This window comes from Bos javanicus, chromosome 23, assembly GCF_032452875.1.
Source record: "Bos javanicus breed banteng chromosome 23, ARS-OSU_banteng_1.0, whole genome shotgun sequence".
Lineage (NCBI taxonomy): Eukaryota > Metazoa > Chordata > Mammalia > Artiodactyla > Bovidae > Bos > Bos javanicus.
The window spans coordinates 7,114,142-7,130,487 of record NC_083890.1 but is presented as its reverse complement, the minus strand read 5'-3'; the positions used below and the strand labels follow the sequence as shown (position 1 = coordinate 7,130,487).

Genomic DNA, 16,346 nt, shown 5'->3' with positions numbered 1-16,346 from the left:
AAGGGCATTAATGTCATAGGCAGAGGAACCAGAGATCAAATTGCCAACATCCACTGGATCATGGAAAAAGCAAGAGAGTTCCAGAAAAACATCTATTTCTGCTTTATTGACTATGCCAAAGCCTTTGACTGTGTGGACCACAACAAACTCTGGAAAATTCTGAAAGAGATGGGAATACCAGACCACCTGACCTGCCTCTTGAGAAACCTATATGCAGGTCAGGAAGCAACAGTTAGAACTGGACATGGAACAACAGACTGGTTCCAAATAGGAAAAGGAGTATGTCAAGGCTGTATATTGTCACCCTGCTTATTTAACTTATATGCAGAGTATATCATGAGAAACACTGGGCTGGAAGAAGCACAAGCTGGAATTAAGACTGCTGGGAGAAATATCAATAACCTCAGTTATGCAGATGACACCACCCTTATGGCAGAAAGTGAAGAGGAACTCAAAAGCCTCTTGATGAAAGTGAAAGAGGAGAGTGAAAAAGTTGGCTTAAAGCTCAATATTCAGAAAACAAAGATCATGGCATCTGGTCCCATCACTTCATGGGAAATAGATGGGGAAACAGTGGAAACAGTGTCAGACTCTATTTTTTTGGGCTCCAAAATCACTGCAGATGGTGATTGCAGCCAGGAAATTAAAAGACACTTACTCCTTGGAAGAAAAGTTATGACCAACCTAGATAGCATATTCAAAAGCAGAGACATTACCTTGCCAACAAAGGTCCGTCTAGTCAAGGCTATGGTTTTTCCAGTAGTCATGTATGGATATGAGAGTTGGACTGTGAAGAAAGCTGAGCACCAAAGAATTGATGCTTTTGAACTGTGGTGTTGGAGAAGACTCTTGAGAGTCCCTTGAACTGCAAGGAGATCAAACCAGTCCATTCTGAAGGAAATAAGTCCTGGGTATTCTTTGGAAGGAATGATGCTGAAGCAGAAACTCCAGTACTTTGGCCACCTCATGCGAAGAGTTGACTCATTGGAAAAGACTCTGATGCTGGGAGGGATTGGGGGCAGGAGGAGAAGGGGACGACAGAGGATGAGATGGCTGGATGGCATCACTGACTTGATGGACATGAGTTTGAGTGAACTCCGGGAGTTGGTGATGGACAGGGAGGCCTGGCGTGATGCAATTCATGGGGTTGTAAATAGTCGGACACAACTGAGCAACTGAACTGAACTGAACTGATAGGGGCTCAACTTTCAAGACCTAATCACCCCCAAAGGCTCCACTTCCTAATACCATCACATTAAGGATCAGGTTTCAACAGACATATTTTGTAGAGGCACAAACATTCAGAACATAGCAGATATAGATGTGGATTTTATTGTTGTTGTCAATCACGCAACATTTGCACTCTTAATTTTAATGACTGTGTTAACTGCTCAGCTGTGTCTGACTTTTTGCGATCCCAGGGACTGTAGGCTGCCAAATCCCTCTGTCCATGGAATTTTCCAGGCAAGATTTCTAGAGTCGGTTGCCATTCCCTTCTCCAGGGTATCTTCCTGATCCAGAGATTGAACCCAGGACTCCTGCATTGCAGGCATATTCTTTACCATCTGAGCCATAGATATAACCAAGTTCATGATGTTACTAATAATATATGAGAGAATCCATTCTCACAGAATCTTCTAAATCCTTTATTTACAAAACCAGACTACAACATTTGCCAATTTGGGGGAGAAATATTTCATCATATCGCTATCTGAATTTACATGTTTTTGATTATTGGTCTGTTTCAGTGAATATCTTTTTTTAATATATAAAAAAACCTTTTTAATTCTGATTGCCAAATTATTTAAGGCAGGTATAAAAAAGGAAAGCATTCAATATACATTTTACATAAAATAAACTAGATTACAGCATAAAACAAGTAACCAGGCATTAAAGTCTCTCTTTTCTAAAACTGGATAATTGTAAACATTGAAAAACAAAAACAAAACCGCTGGACTATTCAAGTAACAGAACAATCACAAATGTCTCTGGTAGGCAGGCTATTGGGTTATTTGCCATTCAAGATTATAAAAAATGGCCTTTGATATATTATCATCTGTAAATAGTCTAGATCTTTGACCAATTTTCTGTTGTTTATTTTTATTTATTTATAGATTTGTTGGCAATTTTAGATGATAAGAAAGTTAATCCAATTGTCAGCCTTATGTGTTACAAAGTTTTCCTGGGCTTTATTTCTTTAAAACTTATTTTATCCATGCAAATATATTTTTAATTTTTATTCAAAGACATATTTTTATTTATGTCTTCTAGGTCTTCTGTCTTGCTTATGTAGACTCTTTTTCTTAAAAAAAAAAAAGATTATTCTAACAAATCTTCTGAGGTGTAATTAGCTTATCACAATTTCATTCTTTCTACATGTACAATTTAATGTTTTAGTAAATTATAGATTTTTTTTCTTGTTTTAAATTTAGTTTTTATTGAGGTAACATTAATTTAGGAGGAGAGGGGGATAACAGAGGATGGGATGGTTGGATGGCATCACCGACTCTATGGACATGAGTTTGAGTAAGCTCCGGGAGTTGCTGATGGACAGGGAAGCCTGGTGTGCTGCAGTCCATGGGGTCACAAAGAATTGGACATGACTGAGCAACTGAACTGAAATGAACATTAATTTATAGCACTATATAAGTTTTACATTAAAACCTTATATTTCTACTTCTGTGTACACTAGAGCATGCCAGCAATTTAGTTTCCATTCACTTTCATACAGTTGATGCCCTTTACCCATCTCACCCTCCTCCAAAGACTATGCAAACACTAACTCAGAAAGATATATGCATCCACGTGTTTATCACAGTGATATTTGCAATAGCAAAATATGGAAACAACCTAAGTGCCCACCCACAGATGAATGGATTAAAACAAGACGTGGTATGTGGTGTATATATATATATTTATACAATGGAGTGCTGTCAGCCGTATAAAAGGTGAAGTCTTGCCATTTGCAACCACATGGATGGACCTTGAGGGTATGACGCCAAGTAAAATAAGTCAGATAGAGAAAGATATATATTGTATGATTTTACTCATAATATGTGGAATGCAAAAACAAGCAAAATGAAATAAATAAAACATATCAAACAAAAATAAATGCTTAGATACAATGAACAGAGAAGTGGTTACCAGTGGTGTGTTTTGATTGGCTGATTCAACTTATTTTCATTTAGGGTGATTATTGATAGATGAGGACACAGTACCGTTATTTTATCTTTTGTTTTCTGATCTCAATTGCTTCCTTTTTCCTTGTGTTTCTATCTGCCATTTTAACTTGGTGGCTTTACAGTATGTCTTCTTCAGTTCCCTTTTTTTTTTAATGTTTTATATCTCTGCTCTAGATTTATGTTTTGTGGCCTCCATGAAGTTCATATAAAACATATCGTAGACAAAATAGTCTTTTTTCCTGCTGATAGCATTTTATCTTCATTTACCTATTCGGCTTCTGTACTTTTTTCCTTCCCTTTTTGTATTTTTTGTCTCAAAAGAGCACCTTTTGTGTTGTGTTTATTCCCAAGTTGAAGTAGCTATAGTTATTTTTCTGCCTTTCTCCTCTTTAATCTTTATGCTATAAGAAAATGTTAAAAACTCTGTTCTGATTACAGAGTTTCAATTTTCTGCTTCTATGTATCACCTTACTCAATTTTGTTGCTTTTGGAAAGCAGCTCTTTGGCTCCTTCCCCTTTTGCCCATTTCTGTTCCTCTCTAACCTTAAAGGAACTTAATTAGAGGAATGAGATCAATGAGCAGTTGAAACTGACTTCCCACTTAATGCTATCATGAATACACACCATGCCTTGTCTAACCTGTATGAAGATTCCACTCTCTTGTATTTTAAAAAATACATATAAAGAAATGTGGACGGATGGAGGCAGCAGGGGCAGAGAACAAAGAGGACCAGGAAAGAATGAAGATAAGGTACTGGGATCAATGTTGGAGACTTCTGGGTGCAGAGCAGGGGCCGAAGAAGCCACCCAGCACTTTTTCTGCAGGGTCATTCAACCCAGAGCAAATTAGATCCTGAGAAAGTACTCTTGTTTTGAGGAATGAACGCTGTACAGCAGAAATGAAAACAACACTTCAAATCAACCATATTTCAATAAAATTAACAAATAAAGACTGCCAGGCCAGCAGCCACCAGAGGGGCATCTCTCCGATTAAAAGCTCTAAAAGTAATAAAATAAGAGGCCCACAGTCTGAAGTAGGAAATCTTTTCAAGCTGCGAAAAAGCTGGGACAGAAGGTTCTCGTCCGAGTGTCATGGTCTCTGCTCCAGCTCAGGAGACCTGCAGGGGACAGAGAAGGGGGCTGTTTCCATACCACTGCTTCACGTTGCTTCTTCCCCTCTTCCTGGGGGCCTCCCCTGAGAGCTCTGCAGTAAGAAGGCGGAAATCAGTCTTATGCTTCCCTGAACCACAGCTACCTCAGGCCATGGGCCTCTTATTTTATTATTTTTAGAGTTTTAATTGAAGAGATGTCCCTTTGGTGGCTGCTGGCCTGGTAGTCTTTGTTAATTTTATTGAAATATAGTTGATTTACCGTGCTGTTTTCATTTCTGCTGTAAAGCAAAGTGACCCAGTTATACACATATATACATTTAAATTTTACTTTTCATTTATTTATGGTTGCACTGGATCTTCGTTGCTGGGCACGGGCTTTCTCTAGTTGTGGCTGGTAGGCTTCTCACTGTGGTGGTTTCTCCTGTTGTAGAGCACAGGCTCTAGGGTACATTGACACAGTAGCTGTGGCATACAGGCTTATTAGCCCTGTGGCATGTGGCATCTTAGTTCCCCAACCCTGGATTGAACCTGTGTCCCCTGCATTGGGAGGTAGCTTCTTAACCACTGGAGCACCAGGGAAAACCCCACATACATACATTTAAAAAATGTTCTTTTCCATTACGGTTTATCTGAGGATATAGAGTTTCCTGTGCTGTACAGTAGGACCTTGGTGTTTATCCATCCTGTATATAATAGTTTACATCTGCCAATCCCAGACTCCCCATCTCTCTCATCTCTACCCCCTTCCCCTTGGCAAACACAAGTCTGTTCTCTTATTAATTGTGCAAAGCTTTACTGCAAACTGCCTAATCAGATCTCAGTCCTTCTCATTTTGTCTGTCGCCTCACTTGTCATCACCGCCACTGTTCCTAGGAGATCAAATCTCTCTCTAAAAGAGGATGAACAGGCATGACCTTGGCTGAAGCCCAGTGTCTCCTAGGAAAGGAGAGGGAGGAGGCACATTCCCAGGATACAGTTGTCTCAGCCCCTGACCACCCCCTGAGATTTCTTGCATCACCGAATACCAGGGTGGAGAGGGGAGCAGACCCTGGAACGCATATGACCTAGGAAGCTTCCATCACACAAATCCAGCACCATTTCATCAGTCTTAGTGTCTCTTCTTGCATTTGCTCCAGGATTTCCATCTGAGATCTCCATGCATGCTAACCCTTCTCTTATCTCTACAGGCCATCACCTCTTATATTTCACCCATAGGTACTTTCTGGATTTCTAGGAAAGTTGAGACCAACTAGGCAAAGGTTGTATTCAGAGAACTTAATTGAGTAAAGCCATATTTCTTCCTCCAAACAATCTGCGGGCCATCTCAGCTGCCAACAGGTCCCTTACCTCCTGATGTAGAAGAGCAGCCCCATCCCAAGGAAGAGCAGACCCAGAACACAGGCCCCGATTCCACTCAGCATCTTTTCTTGTGAAGATTCGTCCTGTGCCCCTGAGAAAAGAAGCCAGTTTCTGAGTGATTTTTATCCCAAATCCAACTTCTCTAATTGAAATTGGTGGGGGGGGGGGGTAGGGTGGAGAAGCATGCTCTGAAAAAACTGAAATAATTGGCCATTCCTAGAAAAGAGATGAAAATTCAAGCTGAGTTGCTACAAGGTTTGGGCAGTGACTCATTTAAGTATCCCAGCCCTGATAGAAGGCCACACATCTTCAACATCTGATGGATGTGTGCCTGGGACTGGATGAGGTGGGCAAGTCTGTCTTGGCTGACAGAGCTAATAAAAGGCAGAGCTGGGACTGAACTTGGTCCTTGGAGTGTGTGTGCCCCTTCTCAGATCACAGTGAACAACTCAGGGTAAGAGTGTCTGAAGCACAAGCCCAACTTGACACAGGGGACTGGTGCCCAGGACTGAAGAGTGACCATGACCTGGGAGGTCACAGGAGGCTCAAAGAGAGATGTCATCTTCTCTGCTTGTTGGGCAGAACTGGCTCCCAAGGGGGCCCAGGTATTTACAGAAACCATCATGGGATATCTGCAAACTCTTGGAGGATCTCCATCACAGGATGTCACAGGGCAACCCCAACAACCTGAGCTGAAGGAGAAGAGAACATGGAGCCCATGGACACTTGTGTGGGGAGAGGAGAATCCTGACACTCGGGGGTAAGCGGGCCCCCTCCGTGGTGGCTGAGAAACTTATGAGATCAGAGAGCTCCTCACTCCATTCCACTGTGACAGGGCTCGTCCGGCTGGGGTGCTCCACGTGGCAGGCATAGACCTCTCCACCCTGAGGAACTATTTCAAGCATCACCATAATCTGGAAGGTCCAGTCTCCATTAGGTATCAGGCCTGTGGAGACCACCCCGGCCTCCTCTTCCTGGCCGTTCCGTAACCACCTGACCTCAATGAGGCCTGGGTAGAAACCATTCACAGAGCAGACCAGGAGGTTGTGGTGCCATAGGGGCCGACTCTTTACAGGATACACAGTCACGGTAGGCTGAACTAGGAGAGAAAAGGCAGCGGGGGTTAGTGTGGGAGACAGACTAAGTCTCCTGACCAGACTGCAGCCTCGGACAGGCCAGGCTTCCCATGTGGCTTCAGAGGACATGGTGCCATGAATCTTGCTTGAATTTAATCCTAAAACTTCCAACCCCCATTAGAGTTGAGAGATGTTGAGGAAAATTGTGGGGTTTCTTTTCATAACTTGAAGGAGTTACTTATTGTTGAACTGCAGTATTTACACTTTTTGCAGGACACAGGTTATATTTATTAAAAGTGTGATTTCTGTAACTAGGCTCCCTGGGTTCAAATCCAGGCTCTGCTTCTATCTGGTTAATTCTGGAAGAGCTTTTAAATTACTTTGTGCTTCAACTTTCTTATCTCTAAGGAGGATAATTAAACAAACTTACCTCTTTGAGTTAGATGAGTCATATATAAGATGGGCTATCCTGGAATGTGAAGTCAAGTGGGCCTTAGAAAGCATCACTACAAACAAAGCTAGTGGAGGTGATGGAATTCCAGTTGAGCTATTTCAAATCCTGAAAGATGATGCTGTGAAAGTGCTGCACTCAACATGCCAGCAAATTTGGAAAACTCAGCAGTGGCCACAGGACTGGAGAAGGTCAGTTTTCATTCCAATCCCAAAGAAAGGCAATGCCAAAGAATGCTCAAACTACCGCACAATTGCACTCATCTCACACGCTAGTAAAGTAATGCTCAAAATTCTCCAAGCCAGGCTTCAGCAATATGTGAACCATGAACTTCCTGATGTTCAAGCTGGTTTTAGAAAAGGCAGAGGAACCACAAATCAAATTGTCAACATCTGCTGGATCATTGAAAAAGCAAGAGAGTTCCAGGAAAACATCGATTTCTGCCTTATTGACTATGCCAAAGCCTTTGACTGTGGGGATCATAATAAACTGTGGAAAATTCTGAAAGAGATGGGAATACCAGACCACCTGATCTGCCTCTTGAGAAATTTGTATGGAGGTCAGGAAGCAACAGTTAGAACTGGACATGGAACAACAGACTCGTTCCAAATAGGAAATGGAGTTCATCAAGACTGTATATTGTCACCCTGTTTATTTAACTTATATGCAGAGTACATCATGAGAAACGCTGGGCTGGAAGAAGCACAAGCTGGAATTAAGACTGCCGGGAGAAATATCAATAACCTCAGATATGCAGATGACACCACCCTTATGGCAGAAAGTGAAGAGGAACTCAAAAGCCTCTTGATGAAAGTGAAAGAGGAGAGTGAAAAAGTTGGCTTAAAGCTCAACATTCAGAAAACAAAGATCATGGCATCTGGTCCCACCACTTCATGGGAAATAGATGGGGAAACAGTGGAAACAGCATCAGACTTAATTTTTCTGGGCTCCAAAATCACTACAGATGGTGATTGCAGCCATGAAATTAAAAGATGCTTACTCTTTGGAAGAAAAGTTATGACCAACCTAGACAGCATATTCAAAAGCAGAGCCATTACTTTGCCAACAAAGGTTCGTCTAGTCAAGGCTACGGTTGTTCCAGTGGTCATGTATGGATGTGAGAGTTGGACTATAAAGAAAGCTGAGCGCCAAAGAATTGATGCTTCTGAACTGTGGTGTTGGAGAAGACTCTTGAGAGTCCCTTGGACTGCAAGGAGATCCAACCAGTCCATTCTGAAGGAGATCAGCCCTAGGTGTTCTTTGGAAGGAATGATGCTAAAGCTGAAACTCCAGTACTTTGGCCACCTCATGCGAACAGTTGATTCATTGGAAAAGGCCCTGATGCTGGGAGGGATTGGGGGCAGGAGGAGAAGGGGACGACAGAGGATGAGATGGCTGGATGGCATCACTGACTCGATGGACATGAGTCTGAGTGAACTCCGGGAGTTGGTGATGGACAGGGAGGCCTGGTGTGCTGCGATTCATGGAGTTGCAAAGAGTTGGACACGACTGATTGACTGATCTGATCTTATATATAGAAAACTATAAAACACTGGCAAAAGAAATCAAAGAGGACACTAATAGATGGAGAAACATACCGTGTTCACGGATCAGAAGAATCAATATAGTGAAAATGAGTATACTACCCAAAGCAATCTATAGATTCAATGCAATCCCTATCAAGCTACCAATGGTATTTTTCACAGAGCTAGAACAAATAATTTCACAATTTGTATGGAAATACAAAAAACCTGAAATAGCCAAAGCAATCTTGAGAAAGAAGAATGGAACTGGAGGAATCAACCTGCCTGACTTCAGGCTCTATTACAAAGCCACAGTCATCAAGACAGTGTGGTACTGGCCCAAAGACAGAAATATAGTTTAATGGAACAAAATAGAAAGCCCAGAGATAAATCCACACACTTATGGACACCTTATCTTTGACAAAGGAGGCAAGAATATACAATGGAGAAAAGGCAATCTCTTTAACAAGTGGTGCTGGGGAAACTGGTCAACCACTTGTAAAAGAATGAAACTAGAACACTTTCTAACACCATACACAAAAATAAACTCAAAATGGATTAAAGATCTAAACGTATGACCAGAAACTATAAAACTCCTAGAGGAGAACATAGGCAAAACACTCTCTGACATAAATCACAGCAGGATCCTCTATGACCCACCTCCCAGAATATTGGAAATAAAAGCAAAAATAAACAAATGGGACCTAATTAAAATTAAAAGCTTCTGCACAACAAAGGAAACTATAAGCAAGGTGAAAAGATAGCCTTCAAAATGGGAGAAAATAATAGCAAATGAAGCAATGGACAAAGAATTAATCTCAAAAATATACAAGCAACTCCTACAGCTCAATTCCAGAAAAATAAATGACCCAATCAAAAAATGGGCCAAAGAAGTAAACAGACATTTCTCCAAAGAAGACATACAGATGGCTAAAAAACACATGAAGAGATGCTCAACATCACTCGTTATCAGAGAAATGCAAATCAAAACCACAATGAGGTACCATTTCACGCCAGTCAGAATGGCTGCTATCCAAAGTCTACAAGCAATAAATGTTGGAGAGGGTGTGGAGAAAAGGGAACCCTCTTACACTGTTGGTGGGAATGCAAACTAGTACAGCCACTGTGGAGAACAGTGTGGAGATTCCTTAAAAAACTGGAAATAAAACTGCCATATGACCCAGCAATCCCACTGCTGGGCATACACACTGAGGAAACCAGAATTGAAAGAGACACGTGTACCCCAATGTTCATCGCAGCGCTGTTTATAATAGCCAGGACATGGAAACAACCTAGATGTCCATCAGCAGACGAATGGATAAGAAAGCTGTGGTACATATACACAATGGAGTATTACTCAGCCATTAAAAAGAATACATTTGAATCAGTTCTAATGAGGTGGATGAAACTGGAGCCCATTATACAGAGTGAAGTAAGCCAGAAAGAAAAACACCAATACAGTATACGAATGCATATATATGGAATTTAGAAAGATGGTAATGATAACCTTGTATGCAAGATAGCAAGAGAGACACAGATGTATAGAACAGTCTTTTGGACTCCATGGGAGAGGGCGAGGGTGGGATGATTTGGGAGAATGGCATTGAAACATGTATATTATCATATGTGAAATGAATCACCAGTCCAGGTTCAATGCATGATACAGGATGCTTGGGGCTGGAACACTGGGATGACCCAGATGGATGGGATGGGGAAGGAGATGGGAGGGGGGTTCAGGATGGGGAACACATGTACACCCATGGCGGATTCAAGTCAATGTATGGCAAAACCAATACAATATTGTAAAGTAATTAGCATCCAATTAAAATAAATAAATTTATATTAAAAAAAAAGATGGACTACTGCTGCTAAGTCACCTCAGTCATGTCCAACTCTGTGCGACCCCATAGATGGCAGCCCACCAGGCTCCCCCATCCCTGGGATTCTCCAGGCAAGAACACTGGAGTGGGTTGCCATTTCCTTCTCCAATGCATGAAAGTGAAAAGTGAAAGTGAAGTCGCTCAGTTGTGTCTGACTCGTAGCGACCCCATGGACTGCAGCCTACCAGGCTCCTCTGTCCACGGGATTTTCCAGGCAAGAGTACTGGAGTGGGGTGCCATTGCCTTCTCCAAGATGGACTACTACTCAGCCATAAAAAGAGCAAAATAATGCCATTTACAACAACACAGATGCCCCTAGAGATGATCATACTAAGTCAAGTCAGTCAGAAAGAGAAGGACAGATACCACATGCTGTCACTTATATGTGGAATCTAAAATACGACACAATGAACTTATTTACAAAACAGACACATGGACGCAGAGAACAGACCTGTAGTTGCCAAGGGGGATGTGCTTGGGGGAGGGATGGAGCGGGAGTCTGGGGTTGGTAGATGAAAGTTATTATATACAGAACAGATAAACAACACGGTCCCACTGTATAGCACAGAGAACTAGATTCAGTATCCTATGATAAAGCATAATGGAAAAGAGTATTAAAAGAAGAATGTTTGTAACTGAATCACTTTGCTGTACAGCAGAGATTAACACAACATTGTAAATCAACTATACTTAAATAAAAAATATTGACCATCATATTTAAAAACAAAAAGACTGGATAGACCTAAGCTATGTTAAGAAACGGCTGGAGGAATTCCCTGGTGGTCCAGTGGTTAGGACTCTGCACTCTCCCTGCCAAGGGGCTGGTTCAACCCCTGATCGAGGAACTAAAGTCCCACAGGTTGTGTGGAGTGGCCAAAAAAAGGCTGGAACTTAGTGCTCAATATATGTTAGTTACTCATTGAATTTTTCTTTTTACTATGAAAGAGAATATGATTCAAAGCTTCAGGATAAATGAGAGAGCAGCAGTGGGGTTGGTAGAGATGTAGAGCTGCATGGAACCTGTTCTTCCCCTGAGCAGCAGAGACGGACCACAGAGGTCATTCTCCACGAGGGGCGTCTCAAGGAAAACATGAGTCCTGCACAGGAAAAGCAACACGGAGAGTTCATCATTTTAAAAGTTGTTATAGCTTTATACTCAGCTGATGAATCTCTCCCCTTGTCTCCCTTTTTTCAAAAAAAGTCACAGTGGGATCTCACCAGACACTGAATCCGCCTGTGCCTTGATTTTCGACTTATTCTTCTCTAAAGCTGTGAGAAATACACTTATGTCATTTTTAACATAAAACAGTTCATGGTAGTTTATTATAGTAGTCTGACCTGATTACAGCTGTCTGACATTATACAAATGGCAGAGTAGAAGGGCGTGAGCTCATCTTTTCCTGCGAGAACACCAAAATCGCAACTAGCGGCTGAACAAGGCTACTGACAGCAGGATGTTGGAACCCACCAAAGAAAAGATACCCCGTGTCCAAGGAGAAAGGAGAAGCCACAACGAGATGGTAGGACGGGCTCAATCAGAGGCTCTTGGAGGGTACAAACAAAACTTGTCCACACCAGGACCCAGGGAAAGGAGCAGTGACCCCACAAGACACTGAGCCAGCCCTGCCCGTGAGTGTTTGAGGGTCTCCTGCAGAGGCACAGGTCAGCAGTGGCCTCCCACGGGGGCAGGGGCTCTGGCAGCAGCAGTCCCGGGAGGAGTGGTGTGTGGCTTATGTCCACTTGGAGGAGGCTTATGTCCATTAGCCCTATCCTTGGAGCCAATAGCCCTAGCTCAGAGACTGCAGAGTCCAGGACTGGGCTGCCTCAGGGAGCGAGCACAGCCCCAGCCATTAGCAGAAAACTGGATTAAAGACTTACTGAGCATGACCCTACCCATCAGAGCAAGACCCAGTTTTCCCCACAGCCAGTCTCTTCCATCAGGGAGCTTGCACAAGCCTCTTATCACCATGCATCAGAGCTCAGACAGAATGAAAACTATAAACTCAGAAAACTAACCAAAATGATCACATGGATTTCAGCCTGTGTAAGCCAATGAAACTGTCAGCCATGCCGTGCAAGGCCACCCAAGACAGATGGGCCATGGTGGAGTTCTGACAAAACATGGTCCACTGGAGAAGGGAATGGCAAACCAGTTCAGCATTCTTGCCTTGAGAACCCCATGAACAGTATGAAAAGGCAGAAAGAATGACACTGAAAGATGAGCCCCCCAGGTCAGAAGGTGTCCAGTATGCTACTGAGGAAGAGCAGAGAAACAGCTCCAAACTGTGGTGCTAAAAAAGACTCTTGAGACTCCTTGGAGAGCAAGGAGATCAAACCAGTCCATCCTAAAAGAAATCAACCCTGAATTCTCATTGGAAGGACTGATGCCGAAGCTGATGCTCCAATACTTTGGCCACCTGATGTGAACAGTTGGCTTGTTGGAAAAGACGTTGATGCTGGGAAAGACTGAAGCCAGGAGAAGGAGGTGACAGAGGATGAGATGGTTGGACAGCATCATTGACTCAATGGACATGAGTTTGAGCAAACTCTGGGAGATGGTGAAGGACAGAGAAGCCTGGTGTGCAGCAGTCCAGAGGGTCACAAAGAGTTGGACATGACTGAGTGACTGAATGGAGAAGGCAATGGCACCCCACTCCAGTACTCTTGCCTGGAAAATCCCATAGATGGAGGAGCCTGGTAGGCTGCAGACCATGGGGTCGCAAAGAGTCGGACACAACTGAGCGACTTCACTTTCACTTTTCCCTTTCATGCATTGGAGAAGGAAATGGCAACCCACTCCAGTGTTCTTGCCTGGAGAATCCCAGGGACCGGGGAGTCTGATGGGCCACCGTCTATGGGGTCGCACAGAGTCGGACACGACTGAAGTGACTTAGCAGCAGCAGCAGCAGCAGCAGAGTGACTGAAGACAACAATGTTTGGAATTGTTATCATTTTAGAATTCTCTCTCCTAAACTGACATTTGTGATCAGAGTATGGCCTGGGACTCAATATCTGAAACAACCTCTAACACTATCAAAGTGAAAGTGAAGCTGCTCAGTCGTGTCCGACTCTTTGCGACCCTGTGGACTGTAGTGTACCAGGCTCCTCAGTCCATGGAATTTTCCAGGCAAGAGTACTGGAGTGGGTTGCCATTTCCTTCTCTAACACTATCAGGCCCTAGGTAAATACAATTATTTTAAAAGAAAGGAGAAGTGGGGGATGCATTTGTACAGAACCACAAAATAGTAGATTTAAGATCGACGGTAAACCATTAGTCACAATTTTGCTGTTTCTATTTCAGTAAATAAAAACTGTTAAACTCTTAACATGGAAAATATTAAACAGAATCTAATAGAAACTGCAAACTGGAGAAAATGTTGACTCAAAATATTAATAATCTTACTGCATAGAGAAGCCATAAAATTACTGAGAAAAACACATGGACCTCAGCAATAACAGATTAATAGATAGTGTTTGGAGTAGTCGTTACAACTGGCAAAAAAAAAAAAAAAAGTGATAAAAGAGAACTTTAGAAATAAAAGAAATATAAGTTAAAAACAATAAGATATAAATTTCCAACTAAATGGCAATATGGAAAATAAAATTTACAATGGGGAGTGCCAGATAAATTGTTTACAACCATACAAAGGGTTAATATGTAACTCCCTAAGTACTATTAGCATTATAAACATGGTAATATTAGTATGTTAATATTAAATAACAAAATTATATCCGAAAGTTGGCTTCACAATCATTTCAAATATGTAAACATGTACATACCAAGAAAGCAAAAAAGTAGTCGGAAATTTAGAACTAAAAGCAGCTTCAGAAAGGTCAGAGGGGTGTGGGAGGTTCCTCTCCACTGCACCCCTAGAAATTAGTGCCCCCACTAATTTATTCTCAACGCAACACTCCTGCACACAGACGCCAGCACACTTACTGCGGAGGGTTCAGCAGTGAGGGGTGTGCCCAGAGCAGATGGAGCTCTTCTCACAGTCTCACAGTCCTTTACATTCCTCAGCTCCCTCAAACCTCCCCCAAACCACGGACACCTCGAGGCCCCTTCCCGAGTCTCTGCCCCCACTTCAGCCAGCCTTCCCCTCCACCCCCGCCCCAGCCCTCCCTGGACGGCAGGAGGCCCAGACCCCCGTCCCCCACATCTGTCTTCCCACCTCGCCCCTCTCTCCCCGTCTCAGACCTCGGTCCACTCCCCACCACATACCCTCTCTCCGCCCACCGCATACTGACAAAATCGCACACTAGCTTTCTGACAGCAGGCTCTCACACGGGGACCCTCGTAGCCTGCACTGTCCTCCCCAATCTTACTCACTCACTGGACTCAGTCTAGCTCCGTCTCTCTCTCTGTCTCTCTGTCTGTGTCTCTGTCTCTGCCTGTCTGTTTGTGTCTCTCTCCATCTCTGTCTCTCTGTGTCTCTCTGTCTCTCTATCTCTCTCTGTGTCTCTGTCTCTCTATCTCCACCTGTCTCTCTATCTCCGTCTCTCTCTGTCTCTCTCTGTCTCTCTGTGTCCCTGTCTCTCTGTGTCTCTGTCTCTCTCGGTCTCTGTGTCTCTGTCTATCTCCGTCTCTCTCTGTCTCTCTATCTCCACCTCTGTATCTCTGTCTCCGTCTCTCTCTGTCTCTCCGTCTCTGTCTCGGTCGCTCTCACACTCCCCTCCCCGGCACTGACCTCTCACCCCCACCCTGGCTCACCTCTCCTCTGCACCGTGCGGCTCGCAAAGAACTCGTAGTTGCTGGCACAGAAGGCGTGCACGGCGGCGCGGGCCCGCTGCAGGGCCTGGGGCCAGCGGTTCCAGCGCTCGGCCGCCGGCCGCCCCATCTCGGTCCGCGCCCGGTACTCGCCCACGAGGCTGTCGAACTGCACCTGCTCCTCGCGGTTGTAGATGTACCTGTCCAGGAAGCGCACCTGCTGCGTGCCGTTGGAGAAGTGACACTCGGATTTGCCCTGCACCATGAAGAGTGCTGTGGGGAGGGGAGTGCCCTGGTCACCGGGCGCCCGGCGCCGCGGGGCAGCGGGGACCCCCAAGGGCTCCCCCGGGCCCTCGGAGCCCGGGTCCGTCCTCCCCCGCCAGCCGCGCAGGGAAGACGAGCTCTGTCCCTGAGCCAATCGGGCTCCTCTTGGCCACCAGGCTCGCCTGGCCGTCGCCAAGTGTGGCCTGGTCGGGGTCCCCACCACCACCTCCTCCTGGGACCCTCCACCGCAGAGACACCAGCGCTGAGTCTCCGCACGACCTCTGCTACAACACGGCCGCCCCCTTGTTCTTGTGAGTGCTTGGTCAGGACTGCCCGCCTGCCAAACCCTCGCTGCCCCTGAGATGCCAGGAATCGGGAAACGGGCACCGTCCCTCTATTCGTGGAGCTTGAAATTTAGTGAAAGTGATGGACGGAAGCCAAATGCACACATTTATACAGGAATGAGAAATGTCAGGATACCAGGGTGGGGATCTGTGAATGATGGGAGGACCTAAGTTAGGTTAGAGCTCAGAGGCATGGTCTCTGAAGACACTTAGGGAAGTGGCTGGGAGCTCGAGGAAGAGTGTGTGTGTGTAGGGGAAAAAGAGAGACACATTTTAAGTAGAAATGTGGAAAAGAAGTAGAAGTGTGGAAAAGCTGAAAGAACTGATGGACTTCCTCAAGAAGACAGTTCACTGAAGCACAAAAAAAGTGAGAAAAAGGAGGCTAAAAGATGAGACTGGAGAAGTTACATGGAACCAGGTGCTTGTAGGCAATATTAGGATTTTGAC

The 16,346-nt window shown here is 44.2% G+C and overlaps 1 protein-coding gene across 1 annotated transcript in view; it reads right to left on the bottom strand.

The window, feature by feature from the left end:
• Positions 1–1,630: 1,630 nt before the first annotated feature.
• Positions 1,631–16,346, bottom strand: part of LOC133236062 (DLA class II histocompatibility antigen, DR-1 beta chain-like) — a 28,220-nt gene continuing 13,504 nt past the window's right edge. The window contains exons 2-5 of the mRNA XM_061397843.1: positions 15,295–15,564; positions 6,471–6,752; positions 5,642–5,744; positions 1,631–4,300 (exon numbers count right to left, since the gene is read on the bottom strand). Coding sequence (XP_061253827.1) covers positions 4,273–4,300; positions 5,642–5,744; positions 6,471–6,752; positions 15,295–15,564 — 683 coding nt within the window. The 3' untranslated portion in view covers positions 1,631–4,272. The remainder of the gene's footprint in view (positions 4,301–5,641; positions 5,745–6,470; positions 6,753–15,294; positions 15,565–16,346) is intronic.